We start from the raw sequence: 21,712 nt of genomic DNA on the forward strand, positions 1-21,712 counted from the left end.
TCTGATCTTTGATCCTGCATTTTGAAACAGAATGGCTCGAGTGTGTCAGCTATGGAACGCAGCCGCTGAAACCCCCACACTGTGGCGCAATGTTACCATCTCTCGTTGCTGGGCCAGGCCTGGAAATAAATTGCAGCCACCGGTTCAGCAAAAAATCCAGAACACCTTAAGCTGGCTGACAGAGAACAGGTTTGTTAAGGCAAAAGTGTTGTCATTAGTGGTTTTGACATGATTGGTTGGGGTTGTCAGAGCTGATGTATTTTCAGCTGGGGGACATAAATGAGGGCTCTGATGTACCGTGAAGAGAGATGAAATGCTCTGTCTCTGAATGGACTTAAACTTGAGGACAAGAACTGCAAGTCTGCAGAGGAATCAAGTCATGCCCCAGGAGGGCATCGAGGACTTCTTTAAAAGGCAATGCGGCATCAGTCACTTAGGACCCCCATCACCCAGGACATGCCTTCTTCTCATTCCTACCATCAGGGAGGAGGTACAGGAGCCTGAAGACACATATTCAATGTTTCAGGAACAGCTTCTTCTCTGCTATCCAAATTCTGAATGGACCCTGAACACAAACTCACTATTTTTTACTTTTTTCTTTGCTCCCTTTTTCCATTACTTATTTAATTTAATTTGTTTTATGTACAGTATGTATTTCATATTGTAATTTATTATGTATTGGCATTGTGCTGCTGCCGCAAAACAATGTTTTAAATGGACATCCTTCTATTCTGAGGCCTAGACTCCCCCACTATAGGAAACATCCTCTCACATCCACTCTATGTAGGGCTTTCATATTTGTTAAGTTTCAGTTAGATCCCCCCCATTCTTCTAAACTCCAGTGAGTTCCGACCCAGAGCCATCAAACATTCATACGGTATTTTAAACATAGTCCTATGGCCCACTGAGTCTGCACCTATTTTCACTAATCCTGTTTTATTCTCCCCTTAATCCTGTCAACCCTCTTACCTGGATTCTACCTCTGTAAGAGAGGCAATAGCAAAGGTCATTTGGCCCACTGAGTCCTTGCAGATCCATTTTTTGATTCTCCCTGCCCAAGATTCCACCACTTGCCTACATACATTGGCCAATCACCCCACCAACCTCCATGTCTTCGAGATGCAGCCCAGCACATCATGGAAACCAGCCTCCCTCAATGGACTCGCTGATTTGATACAGCGGCCAGCATAATCAATGACCAAACCTCCCCCCCCACCCCGGACATTCTCTCTTCTTCCCTTTCCCATTGGGCAGAAGATGCAAAGACCTGGAAACACGTACCACCAAGCTCAAGGACAGCTTCTATCCCACTGTTATAAGCTGTGGAAGTCAATTTATTGGGTATATTTAAAGCAGAGGTTCATGGGTACTTAACTAATAAAGGCATCAAAGGTCACAGAGAGAAAGCAAGATTGAAAGGGAAGATAAATGGCAGAATGGCCTAATTCTGCTCCTATGTCTGGCCGTGCTACCCAAGTTGATAAGAAACGTGCGGTGAAATGAGTTTAATGTGTAGACAGTTATTGGTTCTCCGAATTCAGGTTCCTTTCCTACTATAGAGGTAGGGAACAGAGAGAGGAGTTGCCAACTGATTGATCTGCATTGATGTGCTTTTTTACACACAGGTTTTCACAACTTCGCGTGTTCTCTCTCTGCCACTGGAACAGCCTAGTGGGTTACACCCTGAAGGTAAGCCAGTAACTTCCTCTCCTGACACATCAGCAGCATCACTTTGTTTCAGTTCGGCTCCTCAGAATTTATTATTAAAGTACCTATATGTCATCGTAATTTTTTATTGGGATACAACATGGAACAGTCCCTTCATTGAAGACCTGCACACGACAGAAATGGACAAACAGCCAGTGTGCAAACCACAATAAGCTGTGCAAATATGAAATAAAAGAAAAAATAAAAAATAAATGAGTAATAAATATTAAGAATATGAGTTGTATAGTCCTTAAAAGTGAGTTCATGGGTTGCAGGAAAAGTTCAATGTTGGGGTAAGTGAAATTGAGTTGAAGTCATCCCCTCTGGTTCAAGAGCCTGGTGGCTGAGGGGTAATAACTGTTCCTGAACCTGGTGGTGTGTGTTCTACGGCTCCTGTACCCCCTGCCTGATGGTAGCAGCAAGAACAGATCATGACCTCAGAATCAGAATCAGTATCAGTTTTAATATCACAGGCATATGTCATGAAATTTGTTAACTTTGTGGCAGCAGTACAGTGCAATATGTGATAAATATTGCAAAGAAAAAACTGAATTACAGTAAGTATATATACAGGGCCTATAAAAACTATTCTCCCCTTGGAAGTCTTCATGTTTTATTGTTTTAGAATATTGAATCACAGTTATTTTAGTTTGGCTTTTTTGACACTGATCAACAGAAAAAGACACTTTTGTTTCAGAGGGAAAACAGATCTCTACAAAGTGATTTAAATCAATTACAAATATAAAACACAAGATAATTGATTGCATGATTATTCGTCCTTTTTAATATGCCACATCAAATCATCACTGGTGCAGCCAATTGGTTTTAGAAGTCACATAATTAGTTAAATGGAGATCATGGTGTGCAATCAAGGTTACAATAAGTATATATACAGGGCCTATAAAAACTATTCTCCCCTTGGAAGTCTTCATGTTTTATTGTTTTAGAATATTGAATCACAGTGGATTTAGTTTGGCTTTTTTGACACTGATCAACAGAAAAAGGCACTTTTGTTTCAGAGGGAAAACATATCTCTACAAAGTGATTTAAATCAATTACAAACATAAAACACAAGATAATTGATTGCATGATTATTCATCCTTTTTAATATGCCACATCAAATCATCACTGGTGCAGCCAATTGGTTTTAGAAGTCACATAATTAGTTAAATGGAGATTATGGTGTGCAATCAAGGTGTTTCAATTGATTGTAGTAAAAATACACCTGTATCTGGAATGTCCAACTGCTGAAGTATAGTGATTATACTCACATTTATACGGATGGTGCGAAGGAACCTGAAACAGGAGTGACAGGGTTTGGGGTGGTAATACCAGCAAAAGAAATTGGAATCAGCAGAAGAACATCTAATAAGTTAGGGGTGTTTACAGTGGAGATGCTGGCAGTGTTGGTTGCGTTGCAATGGGTGCAGAAAGCCAGACAAGTCAAAGCATTGATATGTTCAGATTCATCCTCAGTTCTAGCAAGTTTAAGGTCTTTTCCCACAAACAGACAGCAAGATGTACTTTATGAAGTCCTTCAGTTAGTTACAAGAATTGCAAATCAGGGCGGTCAGGTAAAATTTCTATGGGTTCCAGCACATGTAGGGGTGAAGGGGAATGAGAGGGTGGATGAGTTGGCAAAGAGGGGGTTAAAGAAAGAAAATGTGGAAATGCACATTAGTATCAGTAAAGTAGAGGTTAAGTGTGTAATCTGGGAAAAAGTCAACTGAATGTGGCAAGAAAGATGGGACAGGGAGGGGAAAGGGAGGCATTTATATCAAATACAAAAGAGTGTTGCAGTTACTAGGGTAGGTAATGGAAACAGAAGAGAGGAAATTGTGTGGACTAGGTTAAGGCTGGGGCATTGTGCATTAAACAAAACATTGAAAATGATAGGGAAACACCAGACAGGATTGTGTGAGGAATGTCAGGAAGAGGAGTCAGTAGAACATGTAGTTCTGAGTTGCAGGAAGTATGGGATACAGAGAGAGATGATGAGAAATAAATTAAGGGAGTTGGGGATGCAGGAATTCACATTAAAAGGGTTGCTGGGCATGGGTGAGAGAGCACAAGTCCGGGTATTTTTAGTGTTTTTAAGGGGTATAGGGGTTTTTAATAGAATATGACGAATAAACAGGAATAGGACACTAGGATGGTCAAAGATGGGAGGGTGAAGTGTAGGTTTGTGTGTGTGTGTGTGTGTGTGTGTGTGTGTGTGTGTGTGAGTGAGATTGGGTGAAGGGATTTAGAATGTATGTCTAGTGCACATTCTGGAGCAGAGGGTGGCGGTAATGCACCATTAAGCTGGATGCCAACTGCCGTAAAACAAGATACAGACAGACAGGTCCAACTGCTGGTGAGTCAGTATCTTAACAGGAACTATACCACGAAGACAAAAGGACACTTGAAGCAACTCCGCAAAAAGTTTATAGAAAAGCAGAAGTCAGGAAATTGATACAGGAAAATTTCCAAGTGGCTGAATATCCCTTGGAGTACAGTTAAGTCTATCATCAAGAAATGGAAAGAATATGGCACAGCTGTAAATCTGCCTAGAGCAGGCCATCCTCAAACACTGAGTGACCGTGCAAGAAGGGGACTGGTGAGGGAGGAATATAAGATGATGAGAGGCTTTGATCGTGTGGATAGCCAGAGGCTTTTTCCCAGGGCTGAAATGGCTAACACGAGGGGGCATAGTTTTAAGGTGCTTGGAAGCAGGTACAAGGCAGATGACAGAACTAAGTTGTTCTACACAGAGAGTGGTGGGTGCGTGGAATGCACTGCCAGCGATGGTTGTGGAGGTGGATACAATAGGGTCTTTTGAGGGATAAATGGAGTTTCAAAAAATAGAGGGCTATGCAGTAGGGAAATAGTAGGCAGTTTCAAGACTAGGTTATATGGTCAGCACAACATTGTGGGCCAAAGGTCCTGTAATGTGAGATAGATTTCTATGTTCTTGGTCATGCTAGGGTCGTTCCTGTCATATACATGCTCGTAGCTTGTTAAGCAGCCTTATGTGTGGCACCTTGTCAAAGGCCTTCTGAACATCCAACTACACAACATGAACAGTGAAAACATGCAAAACATTTATTCAGTTCATCCCCTATTACTACTACTTCAGCATTGTTTTCCAGCAGCCCGATATCCACTCTCACCTCTCCTTTACACTTTATGTATCTGAAGAAATATTTAGTATCCTCCTCAATATTATTGGCTGGCTTACTTTTGTATTCCATCTTTACCTTCTGATTGGCTTTTTTAGTTGCTTTGTGTTGCTTTTTAAAAGCTTCCCAATCCTCTAACTTCCCACTGATTTTTCCTTTATTAGCTGCCCTCTCCGGCTTTTATGCTGGCTATGACTTTTCTTGTTAGACACAGTTGCTTCATATTTCCTTTAGAATACTTCTTCTTCTTTGGGATGTATATATCCTGTTCTTTCCGAATTTCTTTCAGAAATTCCAGCCATTGCTGCTCTGTTGCCATCCCTGCCAGTGTTCTTTTCAACTCCAATCAAGTGAACTTTATTGTCGTTTAACTGCATAAATGTATATAACATATATAATGTATGTAGAAATGAGACAACGTTTCTTCGAACCAGGGTGTAAAGTGTCCAACACACTTAAGGGAAATAACACACAGTTCAAAGGGAATAGAATATAAAAGCCTTTGAGGAGACTGTTAGATAGGGACATGGAGCTTAGAAAAATAGAGGGCTGTGCGGTAGGGAAGTTCTAGGCAGTTTCTAGAGTAGGTTACACGGTCGGCACAACACTGTGGGCCTGAGGGCTGTAATGTGCTGTTGATTTTCTGTTTCTATATATGGTGTAAGCCAAACACACACCAGCCCTAACGTAAAAGGTGGTGGTGGCTGCATCATTTTGTGGGGATGCTTCACTGCTGCAGGGTCTGGAAGGTTTGTGAAGGTGCTGGTAAAATGAATGCAGCAAAATACAGGGAAATCCTGGTGGAAAACCTGATGCAGTCTGCAAGAGAACTGCGACTTGGGAGAAGATTTGTTTTCTAGCAAGACAACAACCCCAAGCATAAAGCCAAAGCTACACAGGAATGGCTTAAAAGCAACACAGTTAATGTCCTAGAGTGGCCAAGTCAGAGTCCAGACCTCAATCCAATTGAAAATTTGTGACTGAACTTGAAAAGGGATGTTCACTCATGATCCCCATTCAATCTAACAGAGCTTGTGCGTTTTTTAAAGAAGAATGGGGAAAAATTGCAGTGTCCAGATGTGCTCAGCTGATAGAGACCTATTCACACAGACTCAAGGCTATTATTGCCACCAAAGGTGCATCTACTCTACTAAATACTGACTTGAAGGGGGTGAATACTTGTGCAATCAATTATTTTGTGTTTTATATTTGTAATTGATTTCGATCACTTTGTAGAAATCTGCTTTCACTTTGTCTTGCTCTGTTGATCAGTGTCAAGAAAGCCAACTTAAATCCACCGTGATTCAATGTTGTAAAACTGAAACATGAAAACTTCCAAGGAGGGTGAATAGTTTTTATAGGCACTGTATGTATATTAAATAGTTAAATTAAATAAGTAATACAAAAACAGAAATTTTGCAAAGTAGTGCGGTAGTGTTCATGGGTTCAATGTCCATTCAGAAACCGGATGACAGAGGGGAAGAAGCTGTTATACCACCAGGTTCAGGAACAGCTACTACCTCTCAACCATCAGGCTTTTGAACAAAAGGAGATAACTACACTCATTTAAGGACTCTTTTATGTTGTTATTTCATGCTTATTATTTATTGCTATTTATTCATATCTGCATTTGCACAGTGTGTTGTGCACTGACCCTGTTTACAGTCACTGTTCTATATGCTCACAGAAAAAGATTCTCAGGTTGTATTGCGGTGGCCCATCAGCGGCAGGAGCAGGCCACAGCGACGTGGTTTGTCACAGATCAGCAACGTTTGTTTAAAAGGAGAGCTTCGTGGCATTCAGGGTCATTCTGGTGGCACAATCAGCGGCAGGAGCAGGCCATAGCAACAAGGTTTCTCGCAGTTTAGAAGTACAAAAGGGATGGCCATTGTTGGGGCAGAGTTGGCCAGTGATGAGAGTAGAGGTGTCAGGCTTTGGCTCAAAGAGGCATTGGCTCTGGGTCATCTTCTGTTAAGGTTCCCTTTTTTCTCTCTTGCTGTACCTGGCTGTTGTGTGTTCTCCATACCGGATATCAGAGTCCTGGGAGACCCAGGATCTCCCAGGGAACTAAATCTGCGTGAAATACGTGTAGCTACAGCACCTTGAGACTATGTTAAGGATCTGGAGCAGCAGCTGAATGTCCTTCAGCTTGTACAGGAGAGTGGGGAGATAATTGATCAGAGTTACAGGGAAGTAGTCACCCCTAAGTCGCAGGAGGTGAGTAGCTGGGTGATTGTCAGGAGGAATGTAAATGTGAATAGGCAGTTAGTGCAGAGCACCCCTGTGGCTATTCCCCTCAAAAGTAAGTATACTGTTTTGGATACTGTTGTGGGGTATGGCCTCCTTGAGGAATACCACGGCAGAGTACTGGTACAGAGCATGGGTCTGTGACGCAGAAGGGAAAGAGGGAGAAGAGGGTTGTGGTAGTGATAGGGAAGTCAATAGTCAGTGGAACAGACAGGAGGTTCTGTGGACGTGAATGGGACACCCGAATGGTATGTTGCCTCCCAGGTGCCAGGGTCAGGGACGTCTCAGATCGCGTCCATAACATTTTGGAGAGGGTGGGAGAGCAGCCAGATGTCTTGGTACATATTAGTACCAGTGACATGGGAAGGAAAGGCAAAGAGGTCCTGAAAAGAGAATTTAGAGAGCCAGGCAGAAAGCTAGCCAGCGTCATGCAGCAATAAGGGTAGAAAAAGGATGATTTGGCAGATTAATGTGTGGCTGAGATGCTGGTGCAGTGGGGCAGGGCTTCAGGTTCTTGGATCATTGGGATCTCCTGGGGGAAGGTATGACTTGTTCAAAAGTGATGGGTTGCACTTGAACCCAAGGGGGACCAATATTCTCGCGGGCAGATTTGTTAGAGCTGTTGGGGAGGTTTTTATCTAATCGGACAGGGTGGAACTGGAGTGAAGGGACTCAGGATAGGAAGGATGGTTAAAAAAAAAAAGCAAAGGTTGCATGCTGTCAGACTTAAGATAGGGCAGGCAGATGATGGGACAAAATTGTAGCTATCAGAGTGAGTACCAGTGCATTAGGGATGCAGAATCAAGAAGGGTAGCAAATACAGTACTCTTAAAGTGTTGTATCTCAATGCACGGAGTATAAGAATTTAGGTGGATTATCTAATTGCACTATTACAAATTGTCCGGTATGATGTTGTGGCCATCACTGAATTATGGTTAAAGGATGGTTGTAGCTGGGAGCAGAATAGCCAAAATTACACCTTGTATCGGAGGGATAGGAAGGTAGACAGAGGGGATGGTGTAGCTCTGCTGGTGAAGAATAGCATCAAACCAGTAGAAAGATATGACTTAGGATCAGAAGACATTGAATCCTTGTGGGTTCAGTTAAGAAACTGTGACGTTAAAATGACCCTCATGGCAGTTATATACAGGCTTCCCAACAGTAGCTGAGATGTGGACCACAGATTACAATGGTAAGTACAATGGCGTGTCAAAAGGGCAATGTTATGATAGTCATGGGAAAATGTCAACATGCAGGTCGATTGGGAGAATCAGGTTGGTAATGGATCTCGAGAGTGAGTTTGTTGAATGTCTACGAGATGGCTTTTTAGAGCAGTTTGTCATTGAGCCTACTAGGGGATCAGCTATACTGGTTTGGGTGTTATGAAATTAAGCGGAGGTGATTAAGGAGCTGAAGGTAAAAGAACCCTGAAGCGACAGTGATCACAATATGATTGAGTTCAACTTGAAACTTGATAGGGAGAAAGTGAAGTCTGACGTAGCAGTAGATTAAGAAAATTACAGTGGTATGAAAGAGGAGTTGGTCAAAGTAAATTGGAAGGAGCTGCTGGCAGGGATGTCAGCAGAGCAGCATTGGTGTGAGTTTTTGGGAAAAATGAGGAAGGCGCAGGATAGATGTATTTCAAAAAGAAAGAGATACTCAAATGCCAATATAGTATAACCGTGGCTTACAAGGGAGGTCAAAGCTAATGTAAAAGCAAAAGAGAGAACATACAGCAAAGCAAAAATTAGTGAGTAGACAGAGGATTGGAAAGCTTTTTAAAAACCTACAGAGAGAAAGTAAAAGAATCATTAGGAAGGAAAAGTTGAAATATGAAAGCAAGCTAGAAAATTCAAAAAATTTGAGATGCAAAGGAACTTGGGAGTCTTTGCGGAGAACACCCTAAAGGTTAACTTGCAGGTTTGAGTTGGTGCTGAGGAAGGCAAATGCAGCGTTAGTATACATTTGAAGAGTTCTGGAATACAAGAGCAGGATGTGGTGCTGAGGTCTCACCTTGAGTATTGTGAACAGTTTTGGGCCCCTCATCTATGAAATAATGTGCTGGCATTGGAGAGGGTTCAGAAGGATGATTCTGGGAATGAAAGGGTTATTTTACAAGGGAAGTTTGATGGCTCTGGGTCTGTACTCGCTGGAACTTAGAAGGATGAGGGAGGGGAATCTCACTGAAACCTTTGGAATGTTGAAAGGCCTAGACCAGGGGTAGGCAGCCTATTCCGGCCCGTGAAGGTATTTTGACTGGCCCACGAGCAAATATTAGGAAACTATGCTTATCCAGCCCGTGAGCGATTTTTCCTTATTCTGAGTGTTTCGCACGACCACACTGATGGACATGCATGGCGTCTTGTTACACTGGCCCCAGGTTCTGTTTTCTTCCAAACCAAACATTGGTCATATACGAATGACGGGAAGGCAGACTACCTTATTAATATGTATTAGATACTCTCCATGCACGCGCAGGTTTTCAGATGGGATCGTTCAAATTTGTAAACAGAAACAGCATCACTGTGTTTCAACAAGAAATTCACGCTAAATATCCAGATATCTACATGTGCTATGATACTTGTTGAATAACTCACGTTACGAAATAAAATCGAAGAAAAAAATTCCAATGGCAATGAATGCAAAACGCAGGAATTTCCAAGACACTTGGACACTCGGTTACTTCTTCATTGAGCAAGCTGGGAAACCAGTTTGTCTCAGTTGCCTGGAAAATGTTGCTGTGAAGAAGGTGGCAAATATCAGGCGACATTACGAGACCCGCCATAGTGGAAATTTTAACAAGTTTACTGGGCAAGCAAGGAAAGATGAAGTTGAGCAAATGAAGGCTAGTTTTGGAAAACAAACGTCCTTTTTTTCCCAAGAAAAGCAGTGAAAATGAAGGAAATACCTGTGCCAGCTACGAAGTCTCAAAACGTATTGCAGAAAAGATAAAGCCTTTTACAGATGGAGAGTTTGTCAAAGAATGTTTACTGGCAGTGGTGGATATTGTTTGTCCTGAAAAGAAATCTTTATTTGCATCTATCAGCCTGTCAGCAAGAACGATCACACGGCGATTTGAAGAAATGTCAAAAAAGTAAAGCACAAGATCTAGGCAGTTTTGTGAATATGGTCCAAGAATTGAGAAAAGAGTTTTCATCTCGTTTTGCTGATTTTCGCTTGCATGCAAATGAGTTCAAGCTGTTTGCTACTCCATTTGATGTGGAAGTGGACACTGCATCAGAAATTCTTCAAATGGAATTGATTGAGATGCAGTGTGATGACATATTGAGATTGAAGATGTGTCAGTGCTTGTCTTCTATAGAAAATATATTCATCTTTCCTAACTTAGTGGACCATGCAAAAAAGATGGCATCATTGTTTGGCAGCACTTATCTGTGTGAGCAATTATTTTCAAAAATGAAACATACCAAGAACCATTTGAGAACAAGATTGACTAATGCCCATCTGGATGATGTTTCGCTCTTGGCATCAACAAGTCTGACACCCAATATTGAGAAGCTTTCAAGCAACAAACAGCATCAAGTTTCACATTGATTTATCGATTTTGCATTAAAATGTTCTTTTTTATTACACTTAATTTACCACCATTGACTGCATCATGTTCATACCTTTTATGTTTAAGGATTCTTTGTGTCCTTTTAATAGATTCAAAAGATGCCTTGATTGAAATAAATTGCAACTAAACTGAGTTCCTTGATTACTAATTGGCATCCTTGGTTAAGCACAAATGATTTTCTAGCATGCGTTATTCACTAATTTGAGGCAAAACATAACTAAATGTATTTAAATGGATAATTCCCATATTTCAAGTTTCTTATGGCATTTATCTGGCTCACTGTCCGCTCATTAATACGCGACCTGGCCCACAGAGGCAAAAAGGTTGCCGACCCCTGGCCTGGACAGTAGATGTGGAAAGGATGTTTCCCGTGGTGGGGGACTCCAGGACAAGAGGGCACAGCCTCAGGATAGAGAGGGGTCCATTTAAAACAGTGCTGCAGAGAAATTTCTTGAGCCAGAGGGCGGTGAATTTATGGAATTTGTTACCGCAGGCAGCTGTGGAGGCCAGGTTGTTGGGTGTGTTTAATGCAGAGCTTGGTCGGTTCTTGATTGGACACTGTATTGATGATTATGAAGAGAAGTCCAGGAAGTGGGGCTGAGGAGGGGGAGAAAAAGGATCAGCCACGACTGAATGGCGGAACAGACTCGATGGGCCAAATGGCCTATTTCTGTTTCTGTGCCTTATAGTATATGATGGCATGCATTAACTGTGATAGTAAATTTTACTTTGAACTTTGAATTTTGTTCCTGAATCATTGATTGTGTGTTCAGGCATCTGTACCTCCTTCCTGATGGTAACAATGAGAAGAGAGCATGTCCTAGGTGGCTGGAATCCTTAATGATGGATACTGCCTTTCTGAGGCAGTGTTCCTTAAAAATGTCTTGGATACTATGCAGGCTAGGACCCATGATGGAGCTGACTAATTTTACAACTCTCTGTAGTTTACTTTGATTTTGTGCAGTAGCCCCCAATATCAGATGGTGTTGCAGGGAGTCAGAATGCCCTCCACAGTACATCTGTACTGGATGGTGAAGTTGCAATGAGGGAATCTGAAATTGGTAGTGTTAGTAAGTTATGGGCATGCTCTGATGGTGCTGGAGATGTGGTGACACTTGCGAGATGCCCCCAGCACATGCTCGGAGTACTTTGACCATTGATGCATAAGACACATTTCAGATAATAGATGAGCTTTATTTGTTACATGTACATTGAAACACAGTGAAATGCAATGCTTGCATCTGATGTATTTTAAGTGTACGTTTCAATGTACATGTGATAGCCAAATGAAGTTATTCTTGAAATATAGATGAGAATTAACTTTGTTCATTGTCAAATGTACATGCATGTAGAGGTGCAATAAAAAACATACCATTTATAAACATACAGACATTACTTTGTCATTCTGTTGTTAAGGTGCTGAGAGTGCGCACCTCAGTGTCTTTCACCCCAAGTATATTCTTGTAAAGGGTTGGCTTTATGGTGCCCTTCCCACCATGCACTGCGGAATATTCCATCTCTTTGGTAACGGGGATGTGAAAATATGTTTATGTTGTTTGTATACTGTATTTAAAGTAGCTACTTCTGTTTATTTTGTAGTGTGATTGTAACTACATTGTGGGTGCATCATATTTTAATTCAAAGTTCAAAGTAAAATTTATTTCAGAGAACATACAATCCTGAGATTCTTTTTCTGCGGGCATACTTAGCAAAGCTATAGAAAGGTAACTGAGTGTAGTTATTCCCTTGTGAGTCCTGAGGTACTTCTACCTTCTACCTGATGACAGTAGTGAGAAAAGAGCATGGCGTGGGTGGTGAGGATCTTTGATGATTGATGCTGCTTTTCTATGGCAGCGTTTCATGTCGATGTTCTTCGTGGGTTTGACCCATGATGTACCGGGCTGAATCCACTACCTTTTGTAGGATTTTCTGCTGAATCAAAGATGGCATGTCCTCGTGTCTAAAAAACATAACAGAGCTGATTGCTGTCAGTAGCTGGAAGAGATCAAGCTGCCAGGAGTTCACACTGGAAGTAGTGGGGACCTATTCTGGTAGATATCTTTTGTAAATATTAGTAGAAACCTTTTTTTGATTTTTTTTTGACGCACCAAGTAAACACCCAGGCACAAAAGTGCGAAGCGACTCCAACCATCTCTTCTTTAGTCAAAAGCCACGTATACGTAACAGCTTGTATTCATTTCTAGTTGCTTCATCGTAGGAAGGATGTGGAAGCTTTAGAGAGGGTGCAGAAGAGATTTACCGGAATACTGCCTGGATTAGAGAGGAAAACAGATTGACTGAGAAAGGACTTTTCTCTTTTGATAGAAAAAGAATGACAGGTGACTTTATACAGGTGTACAAGATGATTAGAGGCATAGATCGAGTGGATAGCCAGAGACTTTTTCCTAGGGTGAGGAAGAGTGATTTGAGGGAAGTATAGCAGGGATATCAGAGCTAGGTTCTGGAACTGGAGGTGGTGGTTGAGGCAGATACATTATTGACATTTAAGACACTCTTAGATAGACACGTGGATGATAGCAAAATGGAGAGGTTTGAGGAAGGGAAGGGTTAGATTAATCTCAGAGTAGGTTAAAAGTTTGGTCCAACATTGCGGGCCGAAGGGCCCGTACTGTGTTGTACTGCTGTACATATGTGGTAGTTGTCATTCAAGATAGAAGGATCCTGATATTGGTTGTGGAAAATTCATGAGGGTGCACTTGAGCAGTTGTGGTTAGACTGGTTACTGAAAACAAAAGATCTAATGTCATCCAACATCTTTTGCCCATCAATTTAATATGATGTCCTTTTATTAGGACATCATTTTGCATTCTTCTGTTGTCTTATAACATTGAACATTGCAGCACAGTACGGGTCCTTCAGCCCACAATGTTGGACCAACCTTTTAACCTACTCTGAGATCAATTTAATCCTTCCCTCCCACACAGTACTCCATTTTACCTCATAAGAGATGAGTTGGCATTGGAGAAGCGCGCGAGAATGAAGGAGTTAACATATGAGGAACATTTGATGGCTCTAGGGTTGTACTTGCTGGAATGGTGGGGGTGGGGGGGGCGGGTGGTCCCATTGAAACCTATCGTACGCTGAAAGGCCTAGAGGGAGCGGATGTGGAGAGGATGTTTCCTGTAGTGGGCAAGTCTAGGACCAGAGGACACAGCCTCAGAATAGAGGGACATCCTTCTTGAATGGAGATGAAGGGTGATGAATCTGTGGAATTTGTTGCCACTGACAGGTGTGCAGGCCAGTTCATTGGGATTATTTAAAGCAGAGGCTGATTGGTTCTTGATTCGTCAGGGTGTCAAAGGTTATGGGCAAAAGGCAGCAGAATGAGATTGAGAGGGATAATAGATCAGCCATTATGGACTGCCAGAGCAGATTCGATGGGCTGATTGGCCTAATTCTTCATCTGTGTCTTATGTTTGTACACTTAAATGTACCTGCCTCTGCCAGCACCCCAGCAGTGTGTTCCACGCCCCTACCACTCTGTGTAACCGCAAACAACAGAGAATTTGCAGATGCTGGAAATCCAAAGTAATACACCCTAATGCTGGAGGAACTCAGCAGGGCCAGGTAGCTTCTACGGAAAAGGGTGAACAGTCGCCATTTCAGGCCGAGAATATGAAGGGTCTCAGCCAAAAGGTTGACTGTTCACTCTTTTCCTTCGATGCTGCCTGGCCTGCTGAGTTCCTCCGGCATTCTGTGTGTGTTACTGTCTGTGTAAGAAACCTACCTCTGACATCCATCCTATACCTTAAAATTATGGCCCCTGATATTAGCCATTTCTGCCCCAGGAAAAAGTCTCTGGGTGCCCACTTGATTTACGCTTTTTGTACATTTGGGGTTTTCCCTTCTTGTACCTCAATACACTGTTAAATGAATTGATCTCTATGAACAGTGTGCAGGACACACTTCTTACTGTACCTTACCCAGACATCCCACCTCTCCCGGAAGTTCTGGGAGTCTCCCGCATATTGATAGTTGCTCCCTGATGCCTGGAAATTATATACAATATCCCGGAAATCGATTTTTTTGAGAAAGAGAGGGAGAGGGAGAGTGAACGTCCATGTCAGCGCGGGAAGAAGATCAACTCCTCGAGCTTGCAAGTGACGGTGGGCTGAAACGTATGTTTGACATAACATCTTTGCCGGCATTCTGGATCAGAGTCAAGGCTGAATATCCTGAGCACTGAAAACGTTGTTTCCATTTCCAACATATCTCTGTGAAGTGGAGTTTTCTGCAATGAATGCAACGAAAACTAAATTGTGGAATAGGCTGGACATAAGGAACCCCCTTTGAGTATCACTGTCTCCCATCACCCCTCCATGGCACCATCTTGTTGCAGGGAAACAAGCCCAGGGCTCCCACTGATTCAGCGATATTGGTGTGTTACAATGATTTTATATGTTCATACGAGGAATATATGCGCTGTTTAATATCCAAACGTTACTTAAGATGTTATGATGCTATTGACTTATAATTGACTTCTCACTGTATTCATGCGAGGAAAATATGCGCTGTGTGTTTAATATTAAATTGGTTAGATAAACCCTTTTAGAAATGAAATTGAGTGTATTAGCCACATATAAGTGACTTGTAGTTGCCTTATTACCTATATTCCGGTCGTGATTAACACCTCCGCCCCCCCCCACCCCCCGACCGTTGGCCGGTCCGCAAGAATATTGTCAATATTAAACCGGTCTGCGGTGCAGAAAATGTTGGGGACCCCTGCTAAGTAGACCTACCTGTTTTCTCTGTGGACGGGCTTTACAGTCGACCTCAAAAATAATGACAGTGTTGCTCGCTGCACTGTTTGCAACGGTGACTTTTCTATTGCCCATGGTGGGTTAAAATGTAAAAGACATGCTGAGGTGAGTTTAACAGGTGTCATTCATTCATTAGCATAGCTAACGTTATTTAAACTAGCTGGCTAGCTGCTGAGGAGCTACGCTATTGATGTCCTACGTGATGAGGCCAAACCCCCTGTAGACTTGCTTAAAGTTGTAATAGAATAAACATGATCATTTCATGTAAGTACATATTTTAATGTCACATTTTCTGCATATACCCAACTTGGTTTACAGATTAGACAAAATGACTAAACAAAGTATTACATACGCCCTTGGAGGTCAACTGGGCGGGGGGGATATGGGGTTGTGGGGTGCGGGGTGCTACCTCCCTGAAATGGTGGTGCTCCCTGCCTGAAATGAGTTTTTGCAGGGTGGGATGTCTGCTTACCTTTCTTCTTTCTTCACCGTGGAACATGGGACAATAATACACCAAGTTACCAATTTAAATTTCCTTCCATTCTTTTTGTTCCAAGGAGACAGGCCCAGCTTCTCCAGTCTAATGTTGTCACTGAAATCCCTCATCCATGGAGAACTCCAGTACAGTAAATCTGTTTTATGCACTCTAATTCTGTTTGACTTAGGAGCAGAGTGTTGAGTTGAATGTAAATTTAATTTCAATGTACTTGTGCTACACTGAGATTCATTTTCTTGCAGGCATTCACAGTAAAGAGTACAATCAATCTATTTATATCAGACGTGTTATGTAATTATATTTGTTGTTTTTTTATCCTGTTGAGTTATTTTTGTTCTGCATCAGATCCAGAGTAACAATTACTTCATTCTTCTTTACATTGTGTACTAGAAATGACATTAAACATTTTCAATTTGAAAATACAATCGAATCAATGAAAAATTACACACAAAGGCAGACAAACAACTAATGCACAACAGAAGACAGAAAGTGCAAATACTAATAATAAATGAATAAGTAAGTAAATAAGCAGTGCTGGTAACGTGAGTTGTAGAGTCCAACTTAAGATGTAGAGACTAAGTTATTCCACTGTTCTTACAATATCACCATCTCTCTCCAGGTTGTCGCTGAGTCCTGCCCTCACTTAACCTCCTTGCGACTGATCAACTGTAACGATATCTCATCTGATGTCTTTGAAGCGCTGGCCGCCCATTCCCAGAAGCTGGAAAGTCTGAATCTCCAGCACTCAGTGGTAAGATGTTCGTAAGTTTTTGCAGCTGAGTTGTGAATGAATTCCCCGGTTATTTATTGAGAGATACAGTGCGAAACAGGTCCTTCCACCCAATGAGCCATGCCACCATAAGATATAGGAGCAGAGGTAGGCCATTCAGCCCATCGAGTCTGCTCTGCCATTCAGTCTTGAGCTGATCCAATTCTTCCAGTTATCCCCACTTCCCTGCCTTCTCCCCATACCCTTTGATGCCCTGGCTAATCAAGAACCTATCTATCTCTGCCTTAAATACACCCGGTGACTTGGTCTCCACGGCCTCTTTTGGCAACAAATTCCACAGATTCCACAAACCCTCTGACTAAAGTAATTTCTCTGCATCTCAGTTCTAAATGGATGTCCTTCAATCCTGAAGTCAAGCCCTCTTGTCCTAGACTCCCCTGCCATGGGAAATAACTTTGCCATATTTAATTTGTTCAGGCCTTTTAACATTTGGAATGTTTCTTTGAGATCTCCCTCCCCATTCTCCTGAACTCCTAGGAATAGAGGCCAAGATCTGCCAGACGTTCCTCATACGGTAAACCTTTCATTCTTGGAATCATTCTCGTGAATCTTCACTGAACCCTCTCTAATGTCAGTATATCCTTTCTAAAACAAGGAGCCCAAAACTGCACACAATACTCCAAGTGTGGTCTCACGAGTGCCTTATAGAGCCTCAACATCATATACCTGCTCTTATATTCTATACCTCTGGAAATGAATGCCAACATTGCATTCGCCTTCTTCACCACCGACTCAACCTGGAGATTAACCCTTAGGGTATCCTGCACAAGGACTCCCAAGTCCCTTTGCATCTCTGCATTTTGAATTCTCTCCCCATCTAAATAATAGTTTGCCTGTTTATTTTTCCATCAATATGCACGACCATACACTTTCCAATGCTGTATTTCATTTGCCACTTCTTTGCCCATTCCCCTCAAATATCTAAGTCTCTCTGTTTCCTCCACCTATCTTTGTATCATGGGCAAATTTAGCCACAAATCCATTAATCCCATAATCCAAATCATTGACATACATCGTTAAAAAACAGTGGTCCCAACACCAACCCCTGTGGAACTCCACTGGTCACCAGCAGCCAGCCAGAATAGGATCCCTTTATTTCTACTCTCTGTTTTCTGCCGATCAGCCAGTGCTCCACCCATGCTCGTAACTTCCCTGTAATTCCATGGGCTCTTATGTTGCCTAATGTGCGGCACCTTGTCAAAGGCCTTCTGTAAATCCAAGTACACCACATCTACTGCATCTGCTTTGTCTACCCTGTTTGTAATTTCCTCAAAGAATTGCAGTGGGTTTGTCAGGCAGAATTTTCCTTTCAGGAAACCATGCTGGCTTTGGCCTATCTTGTCATGGCTGATTGGAGCTGAGAGGCAGCAGCACTGTCCAGTGTGTCATCGTACACCTTGAAGAGTGAAGAATTAATTTTCAGTTTCACCTTGGTGAGACATCAACTCTTGGTTTTCTGTCCATAGACGCTGCCTAACCTGCTGAGTATTTGCAGCACTTTTGTGTTTTCTTTGTTCAATTTACTCGCCAGTCAGACTCCTTCTTTAGCAGTGAGACCTCTGTTGGTCAGGGTCGACCATGGATGTTGCCAGGGCAGCTCAGTATGGAGAAGAAGCTGTTGCCCATGTAGCAAGCTCCCCCTTTTCATGCATCTGATGAACTCAGATTGGCACCAGCAGCACTGCAAATATTGCCAGTCAGTGTTTTTATTTTTTATTTTAAGTCTTTTTATCAATTATTATTGAAAATTCACAACAAAAAATACATTAACATAATCAAGTCAATATATCAATATGTATAAGAGTCAAACTATTAACCAAGCTAAACAGTATATCAATAATAATAATTTTAAAAATGTTAAAACTATTTTTTTTGAAAAAAGAAAGAAGGAAAAAAGAATCCCTACTAACTAAAACAAAAATAAACCCCAGCTAACAAAAAAATCGAGGAAAAAAACCCCATTTGGAGCACAAACCCGAAGGTATACGCCATAAAAGCTTCTATTAAAAAAAAGACATCAATCCGCCAATCAAATCTATTTACCCAAGGATCAGAAGGGGACCATCTTAATTAACTCAAATCAAATGATAGTAGCAGGCAAAAGAGCCCCACCTTTTCTGAAAGTCCAATCGAGGATTAAAAGTTCGACTTCTGATTTTTTCCAAATTAAGACCTGAGAGAACCATTGTGTCAAAGTGGGAGCAGAAGCATCTTTCCATTTTAATAACATAGCCCTTCTAGCCAATAATGTAACAAATGCAACTAAATGTTGGTCTGATATAGAAATACCATGAATATATTGAGGAATTATACCAAACAAAACTGTCAATTTATTAGGTTGTAAATTAATTTTTAAAGCTTTAGAAATTGTAGAAAAAATAGATTTCCAAAACTGTTTCAATACAGAAAGGCCTTTGACAAGGTCCCGCATAGGAGGTTAGTTAGGAAAATTCAGTCGCTAGGTATACATGGAGAGATGATAAATTGGATTAGACATTGGCTCAACGGAAGAAGCCAAAGAGTGGTAGTAGAGGATTGCTTCTCAGAGTGCAGGCCTGTGACTAGTGGTGTGCCACAGGGATCAGTGCTGGATCCATTGTGATTTGTCATCTATATCAATGATCTGGATGATAATGTGGTAAATTGGATCAGAAAATTTGCTGATGATACAAAGATTGGAGGTGTAGTGGACAGTGAGGAAGGTTTTCAAGGCTTGCAGAGGGATTTGGACCAGCTGGAAAAATGGGCTGAGAAATGGCAGATGGAGTTTAATACAGACAAGTGTGAGGTATTGCACTTTGGAAGGACAAACCAAGGTAGAACATACAGGGTAAATGGTAAGGCACTGAGGAGTGCAGTAGAACAGAGGGATCTGGGAATACAGATACAAAATTCCCTAAAAGTGGTGTCACAGGTAGATAGGGTCATAAAGAGAGCTTTTGGTACATTGGCCTTTATTAATCAAAGTATTAAGTATAAGAGCTGTAATGTTATGATGGGGTTGTATAAGGCATTGGTGAGGCCGAAACTGGAGTATTGTGTTCAGTTTTGGTCACCAAATTACAGGAAGGATATTAATAAGGTTGAAAGAGTGCAGAGAAGGTTTACAAGGATGTTGCCGGGATTTGAGAAACTCAGTTACAGAGAAAGGTTGAATAGGTTAGGACTTTATTCCCTGGAGTGCAGAAGAATGAGGAGAGAGTTGATAGAGGTATATAAAATTATGATGGGTATAGATAGAGTGAATGCAAGCAGGCTTTTTCCACTGAGGCAAGGGGAGAAAAAAAACCAGAGGACATGGGTTAATGGTGAAGGGGGAAAAGTTTAAAGGGAACACTGGGGGGGGGGCGCTTCTTCACACAGAGAGTGGTGGGAGTGCGGAATGAGCTGCCAGACAAGGTGATAAATGCGGGTTCTTCTTTAACATTTAAGAATAAATTGGACAGATACATGGATGGGAGGTGTATGGAGGGATATGGTCTGTGTGTAGGTCAGTGGGACTAGGCAGAAAATGGTTTGGCACAGCCAAGAAGGGCCAAAAGGCCTGTTTCTGTGCTGTAGTTTTTCTATGGTTTCTATGACCAAAACATATGTGCCAGTGTAGCTATCACACTGACTATTAACATTCGGAAATATTTTGGACAGTCTCTCCTTTGTCAAGTAATAATGATGTACAATTTTAAATTGAATTAAAGAATGACTGGCGCAAATCGAAGAAGAATTAACCAACTTCAAAATTCGCAACCAATCCTCTGTTATCAAGGTCATGTTAAGTTCTCTTTCCCAATCTTGCTTAATCTTAAATAGGGGATAATTATCCTGTTGTAATAGTGAATTATAAATTTTCCCGTTAAAACCTTTCACTAAAGGGTTCATTTTTAAAATAGCGTCTAACAGGTCAGAATCTTGATATATGGAAAATTACTTAAATATTCTTGTAAAAAATGTCTGACCTGAAGATAATGCAAAAAGTGTGAGTATGAAAGAGAGTATTTAGTTACTAATTTCTCAAAGGACATCAATCGGCTCTCTTGAAACAAATCCATAAAGGAATAAATTCCTTTTGCTCCAAAGGGATAAGGTAGGATCACTAAGTGAAGGTTTAAATAAATAGTTTCGATAAATTAAACTAAGAAGGTTAAATTTTCTAAGATTAAAAAACTTACGAAACCGGTACCAAATTCGTAATGACTGCTTAATCATAGGATTTATATTTAAAATAGAAATTTTGGCTAGTTGTACAGGTAAAGAAGCTCCTAATAACGAACTTAAGTAAAATTGTTTCACAGCTTTCAATTCCAAGTCAACCCATGGTGGTCGTTCATTTTTATCAGTCCAATATAACCAAGACCACGCATAGCGTATATTAACCGCCCAATGATACATTCTTAAATTAGGCAAAGCAAGACCTCCATCCTTCTTTAATTTTTTTAAATGACATTTTCCTTGGTCTTTTATTATTCCAAACAAAAGATGAAATAATGGAATCAACCTGATCAAAAAACTTCTTAGTTAAAAAAATAGGAATATTTTGAAATACATATAAAAAATTTTGGTAAGATCATCATTTTAACTGCATGAATTCCACCAACTAACGAAAGTGTAAGAGGATTCCATCTAGAAAATAATTGCTTCGTAAAATCCACTAATGGAACTAAATTAGCTCTATAAAGGTCTCCATAATTTTTAGTGATGATAATACCTAAATATTTAAAAGAATCCGTAACTTTAAAAGGAATATCATATATAAAAGCAGAATCATTTAAAGGAAATAATTCACTTTTATGCAGGTTTAATTTATATCCTGAAAACATTCCAAATTCACTTAATAATTTCAATAAACTAGGAATAGATTCTTCAGGATTCGAAATCCTGATTTCGATGCTGATGATCTAAGAGATCATCAGCATAAAGGGAGATCTTTTAAATAAACCCATTTATGGAAATTTCTTG

General features: G+C 41.1%; 1 protein-coding gene across 1 annotated transcript in view; it reads left to right on the forward strand.

The window, feature by feature from the left end:
• Positions 1 to 21,712, forward strand: part of LOC140184960 (F-box/LRR-repeat protein 6-like) — a 66,413-nt gene that overhangs the window by 19,231 nt on the left and 25,470 nt on the right. Inside the window, exons 5-7 of the mRNA XM_072238202.1 lie at positions 31 to 189; positions 1,626 to 1,689; positions 16,589 to 16,720. Coding sequence (XP_072094303.1) covers positions 31 to 189; positions 1,626 to 1,689; positions 16,589 to 16,720 — 355 coding nt within the window. The remainder of the gene's footprint in view (positions 1 to 30; positions 190 to 1,625; positions 1,690 to 16,588; positions 16,721 to 21,712) is intronic.

This window comes from Mobula birostris, chromosome 20 (assembly GCF_030028105.1).
Source record: "Mobula birostris isolate sMobBir1 chromosome 20, sMobBir1.hap1, whole genome shotgun sequence".
NCBI lineage: Eukaryota > Metazoa > Chordata > Chondrichthyes > Myliobatiformes > Myliobatidae > Mobula > Mobula birostris.